Source organism: Dromiciops gliroides, chromosome 4, assembly GCF_019393635.1.
Source record: "Dromiciops gliroides isolate mDroGli1 chromosome 4, mDroGli1.pri, whole genome shotgun sequence".
NCBI classification, from domain to species: Eukaryota; Metazoa; Chordata; class Mammalia; order Microbiotheria; family Microbiotheriidae; genus Dromiciops; species Dromiciops gliroides.
The window spans coordinates 73,739,851-73,762,022 of record NC_057864.1 but is presented as its reverse complement, the minus strand read 5'-3'; the positions used below and the strand labels follow the sequence as shown (position 1 = coordinate 73,762,022).

The following is a 22,172-nucleotide window of genomic DNA, read 5'->3' as shown; positions in this document are numbered from 1 at the left end:
CAGTTGAGGAAACTAAGATCAAAGATCTATACATGGAAGAGACCTCAAAACTCATCCAGCCATAGCAAATTGATCTGGGCCTAGGGCTGGGACCATCTTGTACAACTTCCTTATATTTACAGATGAGTAAACTGAGGCTCCTAGCTATGAAGTGAATTGCTCAAGTCACACAGGCAGCAAGTGGGAGAACTGGGATTAGAACTCAGACCCCACCACCCCAAGCTTTGGTGCTTTAGGTTCTACGTACTGGGTCTTTCTCTGTCTGTCTGTCTGTCTATCTATCTATCCATTCATTCATTCATTTGTTGATTTATTCATTTATGTTTATTTATTCATTCATTAGCTAATTTATTTGTCTATTCATTTATTTATCTATATATTTATTTATCTTTTTATTTATTCATTCATTCATCTATCTATCCATTCATTAATTTGTTGATTTATTGATTTATTTGTTTATCTATTTTTCTATTCATTCATTAATTTATTTATCTTTTTATTTATTTATTCATCTATCTATCTATCTTTTATTTTTTTTACGGGGCCAATGAGAGTTAAATGACTTGCCCAGGGTCACAAGCTAGTAAGTGTCAAGTGTTTGTGGCCAGATTTGAATTCAGGTCCTCCTGAATCCAGGGCTGGTGCTTTATCCACTGCGCCACCTCATACTAGGTCTTTAAAAAATGGAAATGAATTACAATTATTTTGGGGTCAAGATTTTTCTGAGAAATTTTGTGTGAAACTTCTGACCACCCTGGAGTGACATGTGTAGGGTATAAAGAACCCAGGTTGGGACTCATTGCTTCAACTCAGGTTATGTTTCCAGGGCTGGAGCTGAGCAGATGTTTACAAACAGAAAACTTTCTTACCATCTCTGCTTTCCCCAGTAGATGGTTCTGGCTCCCAGCTGACCGGGCCCTTCTCCCTCTGACTTTCCCTTGAGCCTCTTCTCTGGATGCCGCGTTGTTCCTGAGGCCCAATGTTGTTGAAGTCCCTGGTGGATGGAACCAGCAAATGGTGCTTAATCCTGGGAGGGCTGAGCTGGTTTTCTACTTGAGTCATCTCTTCCACCCCCATATCATTCCCTCTTAGGACAAGCTGGTGAGCACCTGTTGGGTCCCTTTGGTTGTCGGGTCCAAGGGTCCGGGCTAACACAGCCTTCCTATAAGGCACAGGTGAGGGTGCTTTCTTCACAGCTGGGGGAGTAGGAACCCAAGTCCCTAGTGTGAAGGGTTGAGCTGGCTTCTTGGCTTGCTGGGGGGAGCCATGTCTGGATCTCCTTGTTGGGCTTCCGTGATTGGGAGGCTGGGGGGAGGATGCTGTAACACTTTTGAGGAGCTCTTGGCTCCCTGAAATCTGGGCTCCTCCCCTTGGCATAGGCAGTGTCAGCTGCTGGGAAGAGGCCGTGGCATCCAGTGCCCCACATGGAGCTTGGGTATCTTCCGGGTGAGTCCCTTTAGAGCTCTGTCCGGCCATAGCTAGTGGAGGTGTCCTCTGGTCCTCTTTAGAAATACTTTCGGCCTCAAGGACCGGGAGCTTAGAACCATGCTCTTCTTTGGGAAGCAAGGACCCCTCAGGGGTAGTTTTAGCCTCTTCGAATGTGTCCCCCGCCTCTGCCTGGTTGTGCCAGGCCTGGGTGGCCTCAGCCTTCTCCATTTCGGGTCCCCTGCCTCGTCTCTGTGTTCCTCCAGCCCTCTGGCCCCTCGGGTGGGCCGGGTAGCCATTCCCTCGGGCTCTGCCCCTGTTCCTGCGGTGAGGGGTTCCAGCCTCATCACTATCTGTCCTGCAGCTGTCTGAGGTATCTGTGCTGTCCAAGGCAGAGTCCACCTCATTGGGGTAGGTGACGGCTCCGATGTATGTCTCTCGAATGTGCTCTGTGTGGAGACGCTGTCGCGATGGGAGGATCCAGATGGGGGAGGCCAGAGCTCGGGAGGCAGAAGCCTCGGTCTGAGGAACACCCCGGCCTCTGTTCCTACCCCGAGCATCCTCCCTCTCCTGACTATGGCTCCTGTCTGGGGGCAGCTTCCTCTCCATTGGGTGGAGGCCTGGATCTCGAGCCACCCCCTGAAGGTAGGAGCCACAGGTGTGACACGTCCCCTCAATGCTAAGTTCTGGCACCTTCCCAGGCAAGGTCCTCCTGCCTGGCCCCCCCACGCTTCCTCTGCCTGGTGGTCCCCAGCAGTCCTCATCCCCCTGAGCGTCTCGGGAGTGGAAGTCACCATTGATGTAGTTGGAGAGGTCAGGCTTGGAGACCAGGGCTCCTTGACCCAGGCACCGGAGCACAGAGTCCAAAGCCCTCCTCTGAGGCTGTTGCTGCCTCTCCTGATACCGGACCTCGGCATCCTGGGCAGACTCATCTTCGAAGCGGACTCTGGATGGGGAGGGGCCTCGTTTCCTCCTCTGGCCACAGCTGGACTCCCCACTAGAAGAGTCGCTCAGGCTCCCACCATAGGGGGCATCGCCATCTCTGGAGGCAAGCGTCACCCTGGGGCTCTGGCCTGCGCCACCATTTGCATCCCTGGAAAAGAGACAAAAGCAGAATGGAGATGAGAGTCGCAAGGAAGGTGACGGAGGAAATAAGAGGGGAGCCCGCTAGGATCACAAGCTAGCCCCGCCTCTGCCTGGCACAGCACAGCGGTCAGCATGCTTGTGAGAGCATGTGTTTGGTCCACGAAGTGACACCATCTGTGCATTGTTGGGAGGGTCACAGGAAATTAAGTGACTTTGCCAAACCCTCTACCCGAAACTGGACAAAATGAAAGTCATTCTGGCTCACGCTGACTTAATCTGAAATGTCATAACACAGCACATAGGATCAAAGATGTAAAACCAGAAGGGACTTTACAGGTCATCCAGTCAACCCCTTTCTCCTAATAGAGTTGAAGAAACTGGCCTGGAGAGGGAAAGTGGCTTGCCCAAGATGACATGTTAAGTAAGTGATAGAGTCAGGATTTGAACCCAGCACTTGAAGAAGGCTTCGGAGCTTCTCACCATCATCAATAGGATCAAGTACAAACTCCTCAGTCCAGCATTCAAGAACCTCTATAATCTGCCTCCAATTTACTTCTCCAGCATTAGCCCCAACGTACAGAATCCACTCCATTAAGAATGAAGTATACACTGACCACATGACATATGTCATGTGCCTCTCTATCTCCTCTCTTAGGCTTACATCATCCCCTCTGTCCTCCGGAGGAAATGCCTAAGTGACTTGTCCGGGGTCACACAGCTAGTAAGTGTCAAGTGTCTGAGGCTGGATTTGAACTCAGGTCCTCCTGAATCCAGGGCCAGTGCTTTATCCACTGTACCACCTAGCTGTCCCCAAACCAAAGTCAATTCAATGAATGTTTATTAAGCAATTATGTGATTTAGATGGTAAGCTCCCTGAGGGAAGGTACTGTCTTTTGCCTCTTTGTATACCTTGCCTTAGTACTGGGTCTGGCACTTAGTAGGTGATTTAAAAATATGTAATCATTGATTGATTGATTGAAGATGTTGTGCTAGGCACCAGGAGATACAAAGATGAAAAGTAGCACAGTCCCTGCCTTCAGGGAGCTTGAATTCTTCTGGGGAGGATACAACAGCTACATATGTCAGTATAATCTAAAGTAAGGGGCCAGACATTCATTGGAAGAGCCCTACTATGATGATAGCTAGGATATAACCAGCATGGTCAAAGGCAGCCATACAAATTCACACAGACCCTTATTGATAACCATGGGCTTCACAATCTCTCTAAACCCGTTTCCCCATTGGTAAAATGGAAATAAAAATACTTGATTTACCTACCTCATAGGTAGAAAAGTATTTCGTGAACTAGAAAGTATTCTAGAAATATGAACAACTAGTATTCATTCCAATGCACAGGATAGGCACCTAATGTTTGCAGAACTGAATTGAATGGGGTTAATTCTATTAACAGTACCTATCTTATAGGTTTTGGGGGGTAGAATCAAGGGAGATTTTATATATATATATATATACATATATATATAAAATGCTTTGTAAAGCTTAGAGAGCTATATGTCTTATTATTATTATTATTATTATTATTTCAAGTATGAGGAATCTGAAGCAAACATGGTTAAGTGACTTGCCCAGGATCACACAGCTAGTAAGTGTCTAAGGCCAGATTTGAACCCGGGAAGATGTCTTCCTGATTCTAAGCCCAGTGCTCAATTCACTGCACCAACAGCTGTCCCCACTAGCATCACCAGAGGTATAAAAGAAAGGTTAAGGAGGTGACTTTGGATTTGGCTGAGAGTAACAAGGAAGCCTTCATTGCAAGGGGGTCTTTGACATTCAAGGAGTAGGGCTAAGAAGGGGGGCTCTATTTGAGGTCCTCAAACAAAAAGAGGACCTCTCCTTTTCTGTCTCCATCCCAGGATGGTGATGGAAACAGTCTTCTCTCTTCAAGGCTACACCTAAAGGCCCTCTTGAACCATTCCCAGAACCTTGGTCAATTCATCCAAAGATAGGAACCCGAGGCTTCTTTTCAGCAGATCTCTCTGCCCAGCCAAGTCAACAAATTAATAAATGTTTTAAAAAATTATCTCCCATGTATCAGACCCTGAACTAAGTAAGCCATGAGCCTATCTCCTGGGATCCCCTAAGGCTGCCCAGGAAAAAGGAATCAGCTTAGGTTCTGGGATGCCCACAGGTCCTAGAAGATTTCAGTAAATGGCCATCGTATTTTCCACCTTCTCTTGTCATGAATCTGATAGAAAAAGGGACAGTGCTGTAGGTTCTCAGTGAATCCTTTCCAAGTGTGGCTCAGCATCCCTAATGATTTTTTTTTTTTTGGTGAGGCAATTGGGGTTAAGTGACTTGCCCAGGGTCACACAGCTAGTTAAGTGTTAAGTGTCTGAGGCCGGATTTGAACTCAGGTCCTCCTGACTCCAGGGCCCGTGCTCTATCCACTGTGCCACCTAGCTGCCCCGATCCCTAATGATTTTACCAAAAGTTTCGGGGAAGAACTGAACGGGTGCAGGCCTTTGGTGTCTTTCTAGGGCAGAGTCTGAAAGACTTTAGGGGAATTCTCTAGACGGTTGGTCGGTTCCCTCTTGGAGAAGAGCTGAAAGGAAGAGGGAGAAATCAACCTGACAGAATGGAAAGACCTGACTGAGGCCCTGAAGTCAGGGGACCCAGGCTCTACTCCTGGACAGGCCTCTTGGGTGACCTTGTGCAAATCATTTAGCCTTGGCTGCTCAACTGTATAAGGAAGGGATTAACGTGGAAGGTACCTTCCATCTCTACATCTATGACCCTCTGATGGCTTTGTTGGTCAGGAACAAAAACTGATCAGGTGATCTTGTTCAAACCGTGAGCCAAATACACACATCCCTATCAGCATCCTGGTCGTGGGGGGCCCGTGCTGGGAAAAGATAATGGTTAGTGGAGTATGGGACGTGATGACAAGAATGATGTACGCGGGAGGGACAAGTCACACGGGCTACAGGTTGGTTTCTGTGTGTGTGTGAGGCAAAAAAGAGAGACACCCAGAGAGGACAGCCGACCTGAGGCTGTCTCAGCAACAGCTCCCCATTTGCCCTCCCAGCCCTACACCCAGCATCCAGCTCCCGCCCCTCTCTCTGCACTCACCTGCCCGGGAGCCGGGGGACCACGGCAGGAACGATGTCATGGTTGGCCCGGAGAGGGCTGGTCCTGGCCTTCATTCGAGCCTGCTGTAGGAGCTGCTTGGCTTGCTCATGCCTGGGGCTCAGCAGCAGCTCCTGGCTGGGAACAAAGGCCCTGGAGCCGAGGCGGGCAAGGCAGGCAGGCGGGCCGCCAGGAGGGGGGCCAGGAGAGGGATTAGAGGAAAAATAACAAGGATTAGAAGTGGTTTAACAATGACAAGGTCCCGGCTGGGCAGCGTGTCCCTCACGTTTCCCAAGCTGCTGTGTTCCTTGAAGCCCACACTAGAGGGCATACCGTGTCTAAGGTACTAGAAGCAGGGTCACTTTGGGATGGAATCTAAGAGAAGACTCCTATTGAGACATGGGTTTGACTAGCTAACTTGTGAGATTTATTCCAACTCTGTGTATTGGGATGGTATATAAGGATCTCATTAGGGCCAGACCCAGAACCCCTTACAATTTTCTTTCTTTTTTTCTTTTTTTTTAGTATGTGCTCTATAGCATATTCTTTTTTTTTTCTCAGCAACAAACATTTATTTTCCAGTTACATGTAAGGGTAGTTTTCAACATTCATTTTCATAAGATTTAGAGTTCCAAATTTTTCTCCCTCCCTCCCTCTCCTCCCCCCTCCACAAGATTGCAACCAGGTTATATATGTACAATCCACAAGTGCTCTTTTTATCAGTTCTTTCTATAGGGGTGCATAGTAAGCTTCCTCATTAGTTCCTTGGGATTGTCCCCTTACAATTTTCTTTTCTTTTTCTTTCTTTTTTTTTAAGTGAGGCAATTGGGGTTAAGTGACTTACCCAGGGTGACACACAGCTAGTAAGTGTTAAGTGTCTGAGGCTGGATTTGAACTCAGGTACTCCTGACTCCAGGGCCAGTGCTCTATCCACTGCACCACCTAGCTGCCCCCCCCCCTTATAATTTTCAATCAATCATTCAACATTTATTAAGCACCTACTATGCAGGTGCTCACTCTCCTTTAGGGAGACTGTCTCCCTACTGAAGGAAAGAGATGCTGGAAATGATTTTGGCTGTGACAGCCTGGACTAGCAGCAGTAACAGTAATAACAGATAATAATCCATCAACCAATCAATAAACATTTATTAAGCACCTACTATGTGTTAAGCCCTGTGCTCTGCCCCAGTGGATTAAAAAAAAAGATGATGCAAACAAAAGCAAAAGACAGTCCCTGCCCTCAGGGAGCCTACAATCTAATGGGGGAGACCACAGCAAAGAACCATATAAGAAGACGGTATCCATGGAATGGATATGAAAGAACTAAGAGTGGAAAGACGTTAGAATTAAGAGCAGTTGGGGAAGGCTTCCTGTGGAAGGTAGGATTTTAGCAGGGACTTAGTTACAAATGTAGTCAGAGATCCGCCACCTTTCACTTCCCCAACGTTTTCAGGTGGCCCCACAGCAGGTGTTCTCATTTGGCAGGGGAGGAAACTGCAGAAGCTCCAGGGGAATCAGGATGGAACACGCACAGGCTCTCCTGTCCCTCAGCCCTTTTGGCTGCACCAATCTGATTCCACTCACATCACAAGCATCGGTTATTGATATTGGTTTGGAGGAGGCAGTACCAAGATGGTGCCCCCGGAAGCACAGTGACATCTGACAGGGTTGTTGGTATAGGATGAACAGTCAGCCATGCCTGCCAAGCTCTGCCCAGGCCAGGGCATTTCCTCTGCAAAGACCCTACAGGAATATCTCTAAGCTTTCTGGCCATCTCTAGGCCTTAGCGCCTGCTTGCCAGCCTCCATCTCAGACCCAAAATTCAAGCTCCCAACCTTGGGCTCTGATTGGTGATTACCTGGTCTGGGGCCCAGCCCTACCACTTCCCAGTCATCCTGCATACCCTGAGTGTGAGTGAGTCCCTCACACTCGACTTTCAACTCTAGCTCTGAGAGCAGTCATCAAACAAAGACTACCATTCCTGGAAAGGAGGTGCCCATCAGCTGCCCTCGGCCTCCTAACTCCATTCCCTTTGACTTCTCTGTCTAAAACACTCTTCCCTGGACCCCAACTCCCCTTTGTGGGTGGTCTTCCCTCATTAGAATGGGAGCTTTTTGAGGGCAGGGCCTGCTGTTCTCTTTGCATCTCTACTCCTGCATGTAGTTACTGCCTAATAAAGTCTTTTTTATTCACACTATCCATTCACAGGCTGGACCAGGAGAGCAAGGCTCTATTATTGCCAGCACTGTTATTTCCTGGCCTTGTGACCTTGCAAAAGCCAATTCTCAATTTTCTTCCTCTTAAAATGGAGACATCTACTGCCCTCCCGGCCCTCCCCAGGGTTGTTTTGAGGATCAGATATGATAATGCAGAGGACGGTGCTCTGTAAATGTACCATATTCCCATCCTCATTCTGTGAGCTCATAGAAGGGGAAAATAGGCTGGCTTCAGTCAAGCGACAGCTTTTGGGCCCATGGCCCTGCTCCTGTCAATACATGCTGCTTTCTGGGGGTGCCTTCTAGGCAGGCAGGCTTTTAATTGGGAGCCTGGCTGCGGGGGTAGAGATTGTGTGGGTGTGAAAATGAAAGCCCCAGGTCTGCCGCCAGCACTGATGCCTTCCGCAGGAGCCTACCCCAGCCCTCCCCCATCCTCAGCTCTTTCTCCTCCACGCCAATCAGCTTCCCCAATGGCTCTGCCAAGGACAGCTGTGTTCCCCAGGGGACTGGCTCTGACGGCGGAGATAATCAGCCCGCCGGCCCAGGGAGATGCCCCCCGTCAAGCTCCAGGCCTCTGGCAGCCAGCCAAGGCGCTCCAGAGCCCCGACAAGCCCCCACACCGTCTGGGGGGGATTCATCACAAAGACCACTGGTGAAGACCCGGGCCCTTGGTGCACCCTGCTCCTTCGGGGCCTTGGCAGCTGGCTCTGCCCTGCTCTGCAATCAGCATTCGGCCCCTTCCACTCGCCACACGATTGCTATTCCTTCCATCATCTGTGGACAAAGCCAGTCTCTCAATTGATTAGGAAAGCATGTTATCCCCCTTTTGCCTACGGAGCCTGGAGGCACGTTAGAATGACAAGCCTGAAAAAAAATCATCCTCGAGAAAAGCAGCTAAAGGAAAGGGGAGTCAAGAATCCTATTTAAGGGGACCCAGGGGCCGAGCACCTTGAAAACGCAGGGCCCCGAGCTGCTGGGCTGGTCCTTAGGTGTGTTCAGTGGTTGGTGCTGTCTGTGGGCCTGATTTCTAGAGGGGAAGGGCGGGGATTCTCAAAGGGAGGGAGTGTGTGTGTGTGTGTGTGTGTGTGTGTGTGTGTGTATCTATGTGCTCTGTGTATTGTGCTATGTGTATATGTGTGTGTGGGGTGTGTGTATGTTCGGGGTGATGGAATGACAACAATGAGCAGCTCTCACGCTCCCTGGCATTCTTGCTATGACCCTTCCTACACAGGACAAACCTCTAGACACGGCAGGGGCTCCAGAGACTGTCTGGTACAACCCCCTCATTTTACAGATGAGGCCCAGAGAGGTGAAGTCCTATGCCCAAGGTCACACAGGAAGTAAGCATCAGAGCCCAGGATTTGAACCCAGGTCTTCTGACTCTGAGGCCATCCCCCATGCCTGGAATGCTCTCCCATCTCAGCTCCACCTTGTGGCTTCCCTGGATTCCTTCAGGTCCCACCTTCTCCAGGAAGCCTTTTCCAAGCCCTCTTTAATCCCAGTGCCTTTCCTTTATTGATTACTTCCTATCTATCGTGCAAAAAGCTTGTCTGTACTTGTATTGTCTCTCTCTCTCTCTGTGAGGGCAGGGGCCGTCTTCTGATTCTTTCCATAACCGCAGGGCCTGGCACATAGTTGGTGCTTAATAAATGTTTAGTGTCTGGGGCAGCTAGGTGAGGCAGTGGATAAAGCACTGGCCCTGGATTCAGGAGGACCTGAGTTCAAATCTGGCCTCAGACACTTAACACTTACTAGCTGTGTGACCCTGGGCAAGTCACTTAACCCTCACTGCCCACCTCTCCCCAATAAAGAATATAGCCAATGTTTAGTGTCTGACTCCCCATAGACACATTTCCATTCATACTTTGGGGTACACTGCTGGACCCTCTGCAGGAATCTTTTCTCATCTAAACCTATCCCTAAGTTCTTTCAAATCAATACACATGAGCAAGGTGAGGTAGGGAAAGAGACACACGATGAAATTAGGTATGGTCTTCCCCCTTTCAAGGAGAATGAGTTTATCTGAAAAGTGGGTGGGAGAGTGTGTAGTCCTGGCCGACGGGATCACAACATTCCTGGCTTTTGGGGTCTCTGAGCTCCAAATCCCTTAAGTCTCAAATCCTCTGAGAATAACTCTGGGCCCACTCTCGCTCACTGGCCCTGTCCCCCTCCCCCTCCCCCAACCACCTTAAGCTGTTTTACTAGGTCAAGTTTTTAGCAGGGGCGGAGGGGGCAGGTTTCTTCCCCAGCCTCCGGGAGCCAGGACTGAACAGTTTCATTCTTTAGCCTTAGCATCTTTCCAAAGTGAGGCAGGTCAGATCTCACATAGGAAAAAACCTGACCCAAACCTCAGGCCTCACTGCCATCCCGGAAGGAGGTGGGTTACATCCTGGTCTGCTTGGGCGGCTGGGCTCCTCCTTCCAACGAAAATAATCAGCTTAAATGCCTACTTTAATGAATCTAGACTTTAACTCTCTCACTTCTGAGGGAAGAAGATTAAAGGGGAGAAGATTTAATACCTTCCAGATTTTCAACCACTACAGCATCCTGAAGGGAAATACCATATTTCAGTAAATACTTAAGGTTTCTTGCTTAGCGGTGCCTCTAGCTGCTTTTGGTATAATGGATGCTTCTTTAAGGGTACCAGGGATGGGTGGTCATGCTATAGTCCTGTGTGCAGCCACCTATGGAGGAAACAGCTGCTGTATAAGGAATGGATTTTATGTATTGGAGAGAGGGGAGCAGCTATTTACTATTCCATGCTATTTATGAGGGCAGCTAGGTGGCGCAGTAGATAGAATGCCTGGCCTGGTAGAAGGAAGGCTCATCTTCCTGAGTTCAAATCTGGCCTCAAAAACTTACTAGCTGTGTGACCGTGGGCAAGTCACTTCACTCTGTTTGCCTCAGTTTCCTTATCTGTAAAATGAGATGGAGGGGCAGCTAGGTGGCACAGTGGATAGAGCACCGGCCCTGGATTCAGAAAGACCTGAGTTCAAATCCGACCTCAGACACTTGACACTTACTAGCTGTGTGACCCTGGGCAAGTCACTTAACCCCCAATGCCCTGCAACAAAAACAAACAAAACAAAAAACCAAACCAAAATGAGATGAAGAAAATGGCAAAGTCTCTCTGCTGAGAAAACCCCAAATGAAGTCATGAAGAGTCGGACATGACCAAAACAACCCAACAACAACAAAAAAACGCTATTTACTTCAGCCGGTCCAACACTCCGCCACCACCACATTTCTCTTTGTTCCCCGCCCCCTTCACCTCCTTCCCCAGCCACAGGCCATCCCACCACCCATCCAGGTGAGTCAGGTGGAAGGAAGACCTGCCATCCTTCCTTGCTGTTTCATTGTTCACGCAGCTTGGTTGGGAGGGGAGGCTATCTGCCCTCCCGCCACCTCCTAAGACCTTTCAGGTGTGACCATCTGTTTTTCAGTCTCCTGGCACTGCTGTCTGATCTACCGACATAATCTAAGGATACCTGGTCCTTATCATCAGCCATACTACTCTACTCTGAGGACTTCCAGGTCTTGCATCTGCCTTGTAGCTGAACTTACTCTGACGTCCTGTGTCCCTTCAATTAAAGCCTGAGCTCTTTGAGAGTAGGGGCTGTCTCCATTTTTCTATTTACATCCCCAGGGCTTGGTACATAGTAGGTGCTTAATAAATGCTGTTTCATTTGGTCATTCAAGAAATGTCAATGGCTTGCTGTTGACCATGAAGGCGAATCTGAGTTTCTCTGTCTGAGTTTAACATCTGTGATGTGCCTTTACTCTTCCTTTCCAGCCTTGTCTCTCACTACTCCCCAGGACAGATCCTCTGCTTTAGTCAGACCTTTCTCCATGCCATCCCATAAACCTAACACTCATTCCTGCTTCAGGGCCTTTGGTTGGTGCTGTTCATCCTTTCTTTTTTATTATTTTTATTTTATTTTATTTTTGAGGCAATGGGGTTAAGTGACTTGCCCAGGGTCACACAGCTAGTAAGTGTTAAGTGTCTGAGGCCAGATTTGAACTCAGGTCCTCCTGACTCCAGGCTGGTGTTCTATCCACTGCGCCACCTAGCTGCCCCTGTTCATCCTTTCTTGACTATCCCATCGTATTTCATAAGGCTCAGCTCAGGGTCCTCCTCCTCCATGAAACTTTCTTTGACTACTCCAGTCCCTAATTACATTAAGTCCTATACTCTTCATGATGCTGTTTGCTCCGTTTCTTTATTTTAAGGGTCTTAAAAGTGGAAGCAATGGTTTGATTCTGAACCAAAGCAGGTCTGGAGTGGTTCAAGAGGGAGGTGTAGACAAGTATCACATAGAAGTTTAAGGGAGAGAAGGAAAGAAAGAAGGAAAAGAAGGAGGGAAGAAAGGAGAAAAGGGAAGAAAGGAAGGAAGAAGGGAGGGAACAAAAGAAGGGAGGGAGGAAAGAAGAGTAGGAGAGAGGGAGGGAGAAAGGAAGGAAGGGAGGAAGAGAAGGAAGGAAAGAGGAAAGGAAGAGAAGATGGAAGGAAGGAAGGAAGGGAGGGAGAGAAAACCATGGGGTCACATGGAGCCAAAACAACCTATGACACCCATCATTCCATTGCCTTCAGAGACAACACATTCTCCTGCAGAAGCCTCAGACACTTACTAACTGTGTGACCCTGGGCAAATAATTTCCTTTTGTTTACCTCAGTTTCCTCATCTGTAAAATTAGTTGGAGAAGGAAATGGCAAACTACTCTCCAGCATCTTTGCCAAGAAAACCCCAAATGGGATCATGGAGAATCGGACAAGCCTGAAGGGGCTCAACAACCACCACCACCACCTGCTGAGTATGATGCTGAAGAGATTCTTGTTCAGGGATGGGCTGGACTCCAGGCATTTTCTCTGGCTGCCTGTCTATCTATGCCTGGAATGCTCTTTCCCCTCATCTCCATCTCCTGGTTTCTCTGACTTCCTTCAAGTCCCAACTAAAATCCTACCTTCTACAGGAATTCATTCCCAACCCCTCTTAATTCTCACACCTCCACTCTGTTGATTATCTCCAATTTATCTTGAATTAATCTTGTATATGATCACTTATATGTCATCTTCCCAGTAGACTGTGAGCTACTTGAGAGCAGAGGCTATTTTTTGCCTCTCTTCATATCTTCAGAACTTGGCATCATGCCTAGCACATGGTAGGCACTTCATAAGAGCTTCTTGACTTCACTCGACTTGTACTAAAAGGTGTATAAGGTTGCTTTCAATGGTGAAAGATGGTGATTCTAGTCCAACCCTCTCATTTTCACAGATTTTCCCAACTGTACATGCCATCTACCAAGCTGCTTCTCTTACCCACTAAACTTGGGTCTTCCTCTTGCCCATCATTATTTCCTCACCCAGACTTCTGGGTTCAAACCATTGGGTTATCTTTGACTCTTTCTTCTCCCTTCATTGGAATATCTGGTCAGGTACCAAGTCCTATCAATTCTCTCTCTCTCACATCTCCTGTCCTCTTCTCTCCTTTCTTCCTCTCCCCTGCCCTCTCCCCTCTCTCTATTCTCGTCTTGTCTCCTCTCCTCTCCTCCCCATTCCCACTTTATTACCCCTAATACAGCCCCTCACCAATATGAGTCTGGACTATTGTACCACCCCCACTAAGATATTCTCCCACCTCTGCCCCAACTCCTTGTCTCCCCAACCCCAATCCGTACTCCCTATCCCCGCCAGAAAGATTTTCCTTAGATATTCCTTAGGTCTTGTCCTGTCATTCTTCTGCTCATAAACCTTCACTAAGCCAGGATGCTGGGGTGGAGAACCCGCTTCATGTTTCCAAAAAGGATCTGAGGAAAGATCAGGTTTCATGTCAAAGGAAGGGGAGGGAGTGTCCTGGACAATGGAAAGCAGCAATGTCAACCTCAGCCCTCAGCAGAAACCACAAGAGGCTGATGAGGGGTGAGATCACCGCACAGTTGGAAAACTGGAAGCAGCTCCCAGTTGTCTTTTCCGACCTCCAACCTGAGTGTTCACTGCAGGGACAGGCAGGGCACCGGCCCTCCTGCAGGGGTTGGCTATGGCTGCTGCTGGGCTGTCACTCCTCCAGGTGCTCACCCCCCCCCCCCCGCCCCCGCCCCGCCCACCCCTCCCTCAGGCCGCTACCAGCCCAGGCCTCAGCACAGCCGCTTGCCACTCCTTTGCTGAGATGTAGAAGGAGCTGCTGCCTCCTTCCACATCTCAGCAAACAGATCTGGCAGCTTCAGACCCCAGAGAGAATTCTGTGTCGAGGCCAGAGTCACTCTGAGGTATCTAGCATGGAACCATGCTTAAATTCAACATGGGAAATGCTTCAGCCCTGGAATTGACTCACCCTTGGGCTGGGGATGACCTAGTTTTGCAACAGAACTACTTTTGAGCTGGAAACTACCTGCGTTTAGACTCTGCCTCCCTCTCTACCGCCCAGGTTAGAGCACGCTGGGGCTGAAACCCCCTCTGCAGAGCGGGCAGGGAGGACTTGAGATGCCTTTCTGTTTTTCTGGACAATCAGTTCAAACCATCAATCATTCAGTTAATGAACATTTATTTAGAGTCTGCCAGGCACTGGGCTAAGAGATGTTGATGAGAAGGGACATGCCCTTGCAGGTAATCAGGGTCCGAACCCTCTGGGATTCTGGGAGGAGGCTTAGAGGTAATTTAATCCAACCTCTTCATTTTACAGAGAAGAAAACTGATGGCCAAAAAGACTAGCCCAAGGTCCAACAGATAATGTCAGAGGCAGGATTTGAACTCAGACCCAATGGTCCTAAAGTGAGCGTTCTTTCTACTGTACCATATTTCCTTACCTGGATAGCCTATGGAGAACCTCAGGTCTTTAGGTAGAGGCTGGGTGACTACTTGGGGGATATTAAAGAGGAAATTCTTGCTCAGAAATGGATTTAACTAGATAATTTCTGATGTGCTTCCAATTCTGAGACTCTATGATCCTATGAAACCCAAGTCCTGAGATATAATTGACTTGTTAAAGTCACATAGCTAATAATTGGAAAAGCCAAGACTAGAACCTAGGATGGCTGACGCTAAGTTCAGTGATTTTTCCATTACCTCACATTGGTATTGTCTTGTAGATGGGGAAATTGATACCTGCAGAAGTTAAATGATTAGCTCAAAGCTAAACATGCTTATCAAAGAGGTTATTTAGTGGGGAATCCAGACTGAGAATCCTGGCTCAAGGGGTGTGCTGGGGCCAAGCTCCAAGCCGTTTCTGATAGCAGATTGTTAAATTTTCAGTTTGAACATTTACCCATTACATGCTACAAAAAAGGGTTTGATTCATTATTTTGATGATTGTCTAGTCTTAAGAATGTGATGGAGAAAATGTTAATAGTGAAGATTCAACTTAAAGTGTGTCCTTCAGAACCAGGAGAACATCGTACACAATGACAGAAGCATGATGAACTGTGAATGACTTAGCTCCTTTTAACAAAACAATGATCCAACACAATTCCAAGGGACTAATGATGAAAAATGCTTTCCATCTCAAGAGAAAGAACTGTTGGTATCTGAATGGACACTGAAGCATACCCTTCTACCCTCCCTCCCTCCCTCCCTCCCTCCTTCCCTTTCTTTCTCCCACAAAATGACTATTTTAATATGGAAATGTTTTACATGATCATATATATATGTGTGTGTACATATGTTTATATACATATAAAATATGTACATACGTATTTATATATATATCTATCTATAACCTATATCAGATTGCTTACTATCTCAAGAAGGAGGAAGGGGAGGGAAGAAGGGATAAAATTTGGAACTTAAAACTTAAAAAAAAAAACCCAAATGTTAAAAATTGTTTTTACATGTAATTGGGGGAGATCTTTTAAAAAAGCGTATCTGGCATTGGTTTTTGAGTGGTTTTTGAGAGCTGGTTGTTAAACATTTACGAGCACACACACCTCCAGCTTGTTCCCAATGAAGCACTCCCCTTGCCTGACTAGCAGTACTCAGAAGCATAATCAGGCCTTACCCCAGGCACCCAAGAACAACTTGCTCTTTTTTGGTACTTTCAGGAGGTAGCGATCAGCAGAGGTAGAAACTCTGCTCTGTGACCAGAGATCACAGGACTTTGGCCAGCAAACCAGCACCAATTGTGACTAGAGTTGGGTGGAAAGGGGGAGGGGGATGGGGAGCTAGGAACAAAAGAAAGAATGAGTTCTGAACTCTTACCTGCATCCATCAGAGTCCTGCAGGGATACTCCTGAGTCCCAATCCAGGTCTCCCCCTGGCAGCTCTAGGACCCAGAACAGAGGAAGAGATCAGGGCAACATTGCAAAATCCAGGGGCCTACGATTCCCTGGTTGCTAATCTGCTTAGAGCACATGACACATTCCCTCCTGTGTGGCTACATCTTTCTAGCTAAACTCTCCTTATTGCTACTAGTGGGACAAGCTGGGGGCAGTCTCCGTAGTCACTTGGTGAAGGGAAGGAAAACGATGCTCTGAAATAATTACCCTCCTACAGAAAACATCAATGGGCTGCACTCCCATGTTGCTCAGCCTGAGAAAGAGATGGCTTAGGGGCAGAGACTCAGTACTAAAGACCCTGGGGCAAAAGTCAATTTTTTAGAGTTGGGCTATGGTTTTTTAAGAATCCCAAAGACAGTTGACTTTTCAGAGAAGATAGGACCTTTGGGAATGGGAGGGGGAAGAAGAAGAGAGGTAAGGAGGATTTGCCCTCCTGACTCTGTGCCTGAGGTAATCAGGAAGCAGCAGGTATGCAACAGGAAACAACAGGGGTTCCCCAAGGTTTTTTGGGGGTAGAGGGGCTTTCTATTTATTCAATACACCAAAATTAATGAAGAAGTCTCGGCATGGGCTGCGGATTTCCAAGTGCCAATTTCACCAAAGCTTGAAGTGCATGGATATTTCAGACAGGGAGAGGGCACCGGCAATGCTTAGGAGGGGACACTGGTGGCAGCTCAGCTGCTGTCCTTTAGTGAACTAAGTCGGGCTCTTTAGTTGTGTGGTCAATGACAGGTGACAGTAGGATTTCAGCAAACAGGGACCTAACGGAGCGACGTTGGGGGAGAATACCTATCACCAAAAGGTAGCAGGAAGATAAATGGCTGACTGGACCTACGCCCTCTTGGAATAGGCTTTCTGTGCCTCTCTTTTACATGGAGGAGCAATTGGAGAGCAGGCCATGCACCTCTTATCTGCTCAGCTCACCTGCTGGGGTTCCATCCTGGGTTCTGGCTGGCTGTCCTGCTTGGTGGTGCTGAGAACAGCTGTGCTCTGAGAGGCCTCTCCTCTCCTGCAGAAGAAGGCGGTTCCTTTCCACCCGGTCAGCCAAAGACAAGGAGTGGCTGCCGCTCCTCAAAGCATCCCAGCTGCCCGCTCTCCACAGCTGTCCCTGTAGGGTGGTCTCTCGAATGGGATTTTCTTGTTCTAAGGCCAGGGACACCTCATCAGGGTCTCCCACTTGGATCTGATTCTTTGCCAGGGCTCCTGATTTCTCATTCTCCACAGACAGCATCTGGGCCAGGTCCCTGCAAGGTCCTGGAATCTCTGGCCTGTTGTGAGAATTGGTCTGAATGGGGCTTTCCTGGAAATAACCGGCCTCTTGCAATAGACCGGGGGCAGGAGGCTTCCACGCCCCTTCTGGGAGCCTCTGGCTTTCCCCGCCTAAACTGAGCTGATTTGGAAACTCAGCGCTGTTGTGACTTGAAGTGGGGGTGTGCCCTGGCCCCTGCTCCAGTTCATCACTGCTGTCCAACAGCCTATCTGTCAGGTAAGTTCGCATCTGAGCCTGGGGGGCCACCACAGAGTCCTGAGAAGTGCTTGTAGTCACCAGAGTGGCTGCACCTGACTTACTCCGCCGACTCCTGGCCTTCCTCGGGGTAGGTCGATCTTGGGGGACTGTGCCAGCACTTATAGCCTGTTTCCCCGCCAAGAGCCTCTTCTCTTTCAGGGCCCTCACTTTACACTCCAGCACAGAGGGGCCCTGGGGCTGGCCTGTCCACACACCAACAGGTTCAGCAGCCATTGCACTAGGCCCTCCAGCTTCCTGGGGGCAAAGTGGGGACCTAAGAGGTCCCTTCATGTCCTTTGCAGACCTCCTCCTCTCTACAGGTGAGACTGCTTCCATGGAGCTGATGGTTCTGTCCCCAAGCCTGGAAGAGAGGCCATAGAGAGAGCAAGAATTACCCAAGCAGCATTAACTTCCTGAAGTTCATACTTTACTGATAGCCAGCCACCGGCTCACAGACCTTCCCTTTCCATGGGCAAATCACTTAACCTCTGCTTGCCTCAGTTTCCTCAACTGTAAAATGGGGATTATAATTGCCCCTAGCTCCCAGGATTGTTGTGAGGATCAAATGAGATAATATTTCTAAAGCCCTTGGCACAATGCCTGGCACATAGTACGCACTTAATAAATATTTCCTTCCTTCCTTCCCTCCCTTCCTTTCTCTTCTCCCTTCTTTCCCTTCCTTTTTTCTTTTCCTTCCTTCCTTTGTATGAGCCCTGCTTGGCTGTGTCCCTGCATAGCAGTGGATGATCTCAAAGAAAATATCACACACAAGGGAATCTTCCAGACAATGTATGAGAAAAGCATGTTTTTAAAAGGATAAACAAATTATTGCTCTTATTCATTCCCAACTCAGGGTGGTGTATTACTCCATAAAATTAGGACAATAATATTTTCTACTATCTGCTTCATAGGAGAGTTGTGAGTCAGTTTGTAACCCTTACAGTGTTACAGAAATACAATTATTTATCTAATGATGCTGCCTATTGAGCCCTAATTCCCTGAAACCCTGGGACCTTTTTCTTCTTCTTCTTCTTCTCCTTCTCCTCCTCCTCCTCCTTCTTCTTTGGCAGGGCAATGAGGGTTAAGTGACTTGCCCAGGGTCACACAGCTAGTAAGTGTCAAGTATCTGAGGCCGGAGTTGAACTCAGATTCTCCTGAATCCAGGGCCAGTACTTTATCCACTGCACCACCTAGCTGCCCCCGAGACCTTTTTCAAATGGACCATCAATGAGGAGGGATCATGGTATAGAAGAAACCATAAAACTCATATTTATATATTGCTTTAAATTTTGCAAATTAATTTTCTCATGAAAATCCTTTGAGGCAAGAAACACAATTATTTTGATTCCCATTTTGCAGATGGAAAAACCTCTGAGAGGTTAAGTGACTCACTGGTAAATATCTAAATCGGAATTCAGACACAAGTTTCCTGATTCTATGTCTGGGATACTATCCACTATCCTATACTACTTTTCTCTTTTCAAATAACAATCTTTTTTTCCCTCTCCCTCCCACCCACCTACTCTCCTCCCATTCAGGAAAAAAGAACAAAACTCTTGTAACAACTATCTATAGTTAAGCAAAATAAATTCCCACATTGACATCTCCAAAAATGTATGTCCTATTCTGCATCTGTCAGGAGGTGGGTTCACATCATTCATCATCATCAGTCCTCTGGATTCACGGCTACTCATTGTATGGATCAGAGTTCTTAAGTCTCAGAGCTGTTTGTTTTTAGAATGATATTTGTTAGAGTATAAATTATGGTCCTGCTTCTGTTTCCTTTAATTCTGCATCAGTTCATAGAAGTCTTCCCAGATTTCTCTAAAGCCAACCCCCTTCATCATTTCTTTCAGCACTGTGCTTCAGACACAAGCAAGGGGCCTTGAGGGCGGGGACTTTTATTTTACCTTTGTTTTCCCAGCACTTAGTGCAGTGCCTGACACATAGTAGGTGCTTGTTGACCAGATACCTCCCTCCAACCATTCAACCAGTTCCCAACCCACCTACTCTTTGGGTCCAGGAGTCCTTAACCTTGTTTGTGTCTTAGACCTCTTTGGCAATTCACTGAAACTGATCAGCCCCTTCTCAGAATCATGTTTTTAAATGCACTAAATAAATGCATAAAATAAAATAGGATTTCGAAGGAAACTGATTACATTGAAATAAGGATGTCAGTTTTTCCTCATTCAACTTCACAGACCCCCTGAAATCTGTGGATCTTGGATAAGAATCCCCGCTTTAGCTTACAAGTCTCCTTCTTGTCCCCTAATAATAACAGCTGATGCTCCATCATGCTCTAAGTTTCACCAAGAGCTTTATACACAGCATCTCATCACAGACCCTCACAACAACTCTGTGAAGTCAGGACTAAAGGTACCATCATACCCATTCCTGAGCTTCAGAGAGTGATGGTGCTTTGGACAAGTCACAGGGTCAAGATATGAACTGGGGTCTGCCAACTCCACACCCTCTACTTTCTCCACTGTTGAAACATAGCTTAGATTTTAAAAAAGAAGAACTTGCTGAGAGTGGAATTATTGGAATCAAGGTACTAAGAGGAAGGAAGGAAGGGAGAGAGAGAGGGAGGGAAGGAGGGAAAAAAGAAGAAAAGAGGGAGGGAGGAAAGAAAGGGAAGGAATGGAAGGAAAGAAACAAAAGCTCCTACTATGTGCCAAACACTATGCTGAGAACTTTATAACTATTATCTCATTTGATCTTCACAGCAACCCTGAGAAGTAAGTGCTATTATTATCCCCATTTTACAGTTGAGGAAACAGAGGTAGACAGTGGTTAAGTGACTTGCCCGAAGTCACACAGCTAGTAAGTGTCTGAGGCTGCATTTGAACTCAGGACAACAGGAAATGTGGTAGGTTCTACATCTCTAGAGATTTTTTTTGCAGGGCAATGAGGGTTAAGTGACTTGCCCAGGGTCACACAGCTAGTAAGTGTCAAGCATCTGAGGCTGGATTTGAATTCAGGTGCTCCTAGCACCGGCCCTGGAGTCAGGAGTACCTGAGTTCAAATCCGGCCTCAGATGCTTAACACTTACTAGCTGTGTGACCCTGGGCAAGTCACTTAACCCCAATTGCCTCACTTAAAAAAAAAAAAAGAAAAAGAAAAAGAAAAAAAATGAATTCAGGTGCTCCTGAATCCAGGGCCAGTGCTTTATCCACTGCACCATCTAGCTACCCCTTCTAGAGATCTCTAAGGATTAGAGAAAGACACTCCTCTGTTTGTACAATTTAGGCAAACCCCCTCGTGGATTTGCCTGTTTCTATAAACAAAGTATTGTATTTGTTCATGTACATGTGTGTGTATGTATGTATATATGTATATATATATATATAAATATATAATACACGCATATATATGCTTTACGGTATTGGGCCTTAAGAAAGTAGCAGTACTAGGGGCAAATTCAGGACCCGTTAATCCTCAAAGGCCATAGTTCACCCCAGCTCCCAGAGAGGCCCAGCGTAGATGTGAGCTCATCGAGCTCATCGCTCACACTCGGCCTAGCTCTCTCATCCAAGGCTCAGCTCCCGACTGGCGCCCTCCATCCAAGCCCCAGGACAAAAGGCGGAACTCTTGCGCCCACCCTGACCACGCACCTACTTCAATACTCACTGAGAGCTGCGGCTGAAGAGTGCTCACCTCTTCGAGGGGGTGGAGGAGGAGACTCCTTGTCTCCCTCCTAAACCTAAGCGAGTTAAGGACCTGGAATTCCAGGCCTCACGTGTCCTTGGGAGCAGACCTAGCCCCGAGTGCAGTCATCACAGGGCTGGGGCCTCCAGGCCTGCCCCCACTTTCACTCAGGGAGCCTGGAGAAGGGAGGGGGATGGGGGCATGGTGGAGGGCACGGCTGGGCCCCTCTCTGGACAAGGTCCCATTTGTTGGCTTTAGTCTGGGTTTGCAGCAGCAGTAGCAACAGCATGAGGGGGGTGCTCCCGGCCCAGCTGGGAAGAGGGGTGGGGCGGTCAGGGTTGTGGGGAGGGTGCTGCTGGAGAAGGAAATGCCATCCCCTCAATTCATGGTGGAAGAGGCCAAGACCCCAATCTTTTCATGCTGCATGTCCAGCCCCTGGGGAGGGGGATGTCAAGAAGGAGGGCGGAGTTGAAAAGCAGCTTAGAAGAGGGGAGAGGGGAGGAAAGGGGAGGGGGAAGAAAAAGCATGGGAGGAGGGAGGATAAAGGGAGGGGAAGAGGAGGGGGAGATGAAGGGGCAGGAACCTAGGAAATCTTAGACTCCCCAGGGTGGCCTTCAGGAAGTTTCCCCCGCCCCCCCTCCCCAGCTGGGGCTCAGCTGAGCCTCCCCAGCCAGCTCTGCCGGCTGCGGCCTCCCCAAGCCAAGAGGTTTTGCCCCAGCAGCGGCGGTCCCAGAAAGTTGGGCAGAGAAACGTCAAAGGGGGTTGGGACACAGGGAGGGGCGGGGGAGAGAAAAACTATGAAAGGGCCCAAAGTTTGGGAGGGCTGGAGCTGCTGCTGGCTTCCGCACTCTGACTTGCCCTGGCCTCCCTCCCTCCTCCCTCCTCCCTCCTCTTTTTCTCCCTCCCCCACTCCCTCCCTTCCTCCCGACGTCTCTCCT

The 22,172-nt window shown here is 48.1% G+C and overlaps 1 protein-coding gene across 1 annotated transcript in view; it reads right to left on the bottom strand.

Annotated features, from left to right (window-relative positions):
• Positions 1 to 21,856, bottom strand: part of KIAA1614 (KIAA1614 ortholog) — a 53,565-nt gene extending 31,709 nt beyond the window's left edge. The window contains exons 1-5 of the mRNA XM_044004437.1: positions 21,217 to 21,856; positions 17,004 to 17,947; positions 16,003 to 16,066; positions 5,602 to 5,751; positions 870 to 2,518 (exon numbers count right to left, since the gene is read on the bottom strand). Of these exons, the coding sequence (XP_043860372.1) occupies positions 870 to 2,518; positions 5,602 to 5,751; positions 16,003 to 16,066; positions 17,004 to 17,922 (2,782 nt within the window). The 5' untranslated portion in view covers positions 17,923 to 17,947; positions 21,217 to 21,856. The remainder of the gene's footprint in view (positions 1 to 869; positions 2,519 to 5,601; positions 5,752 to 16,002; positions 16,067 to 17,003; positions 17,948 to 21,216) is intronic.
• Between the last annotated feature and the right edge of the window lie 316 nt (positions 21,857 to 22,172).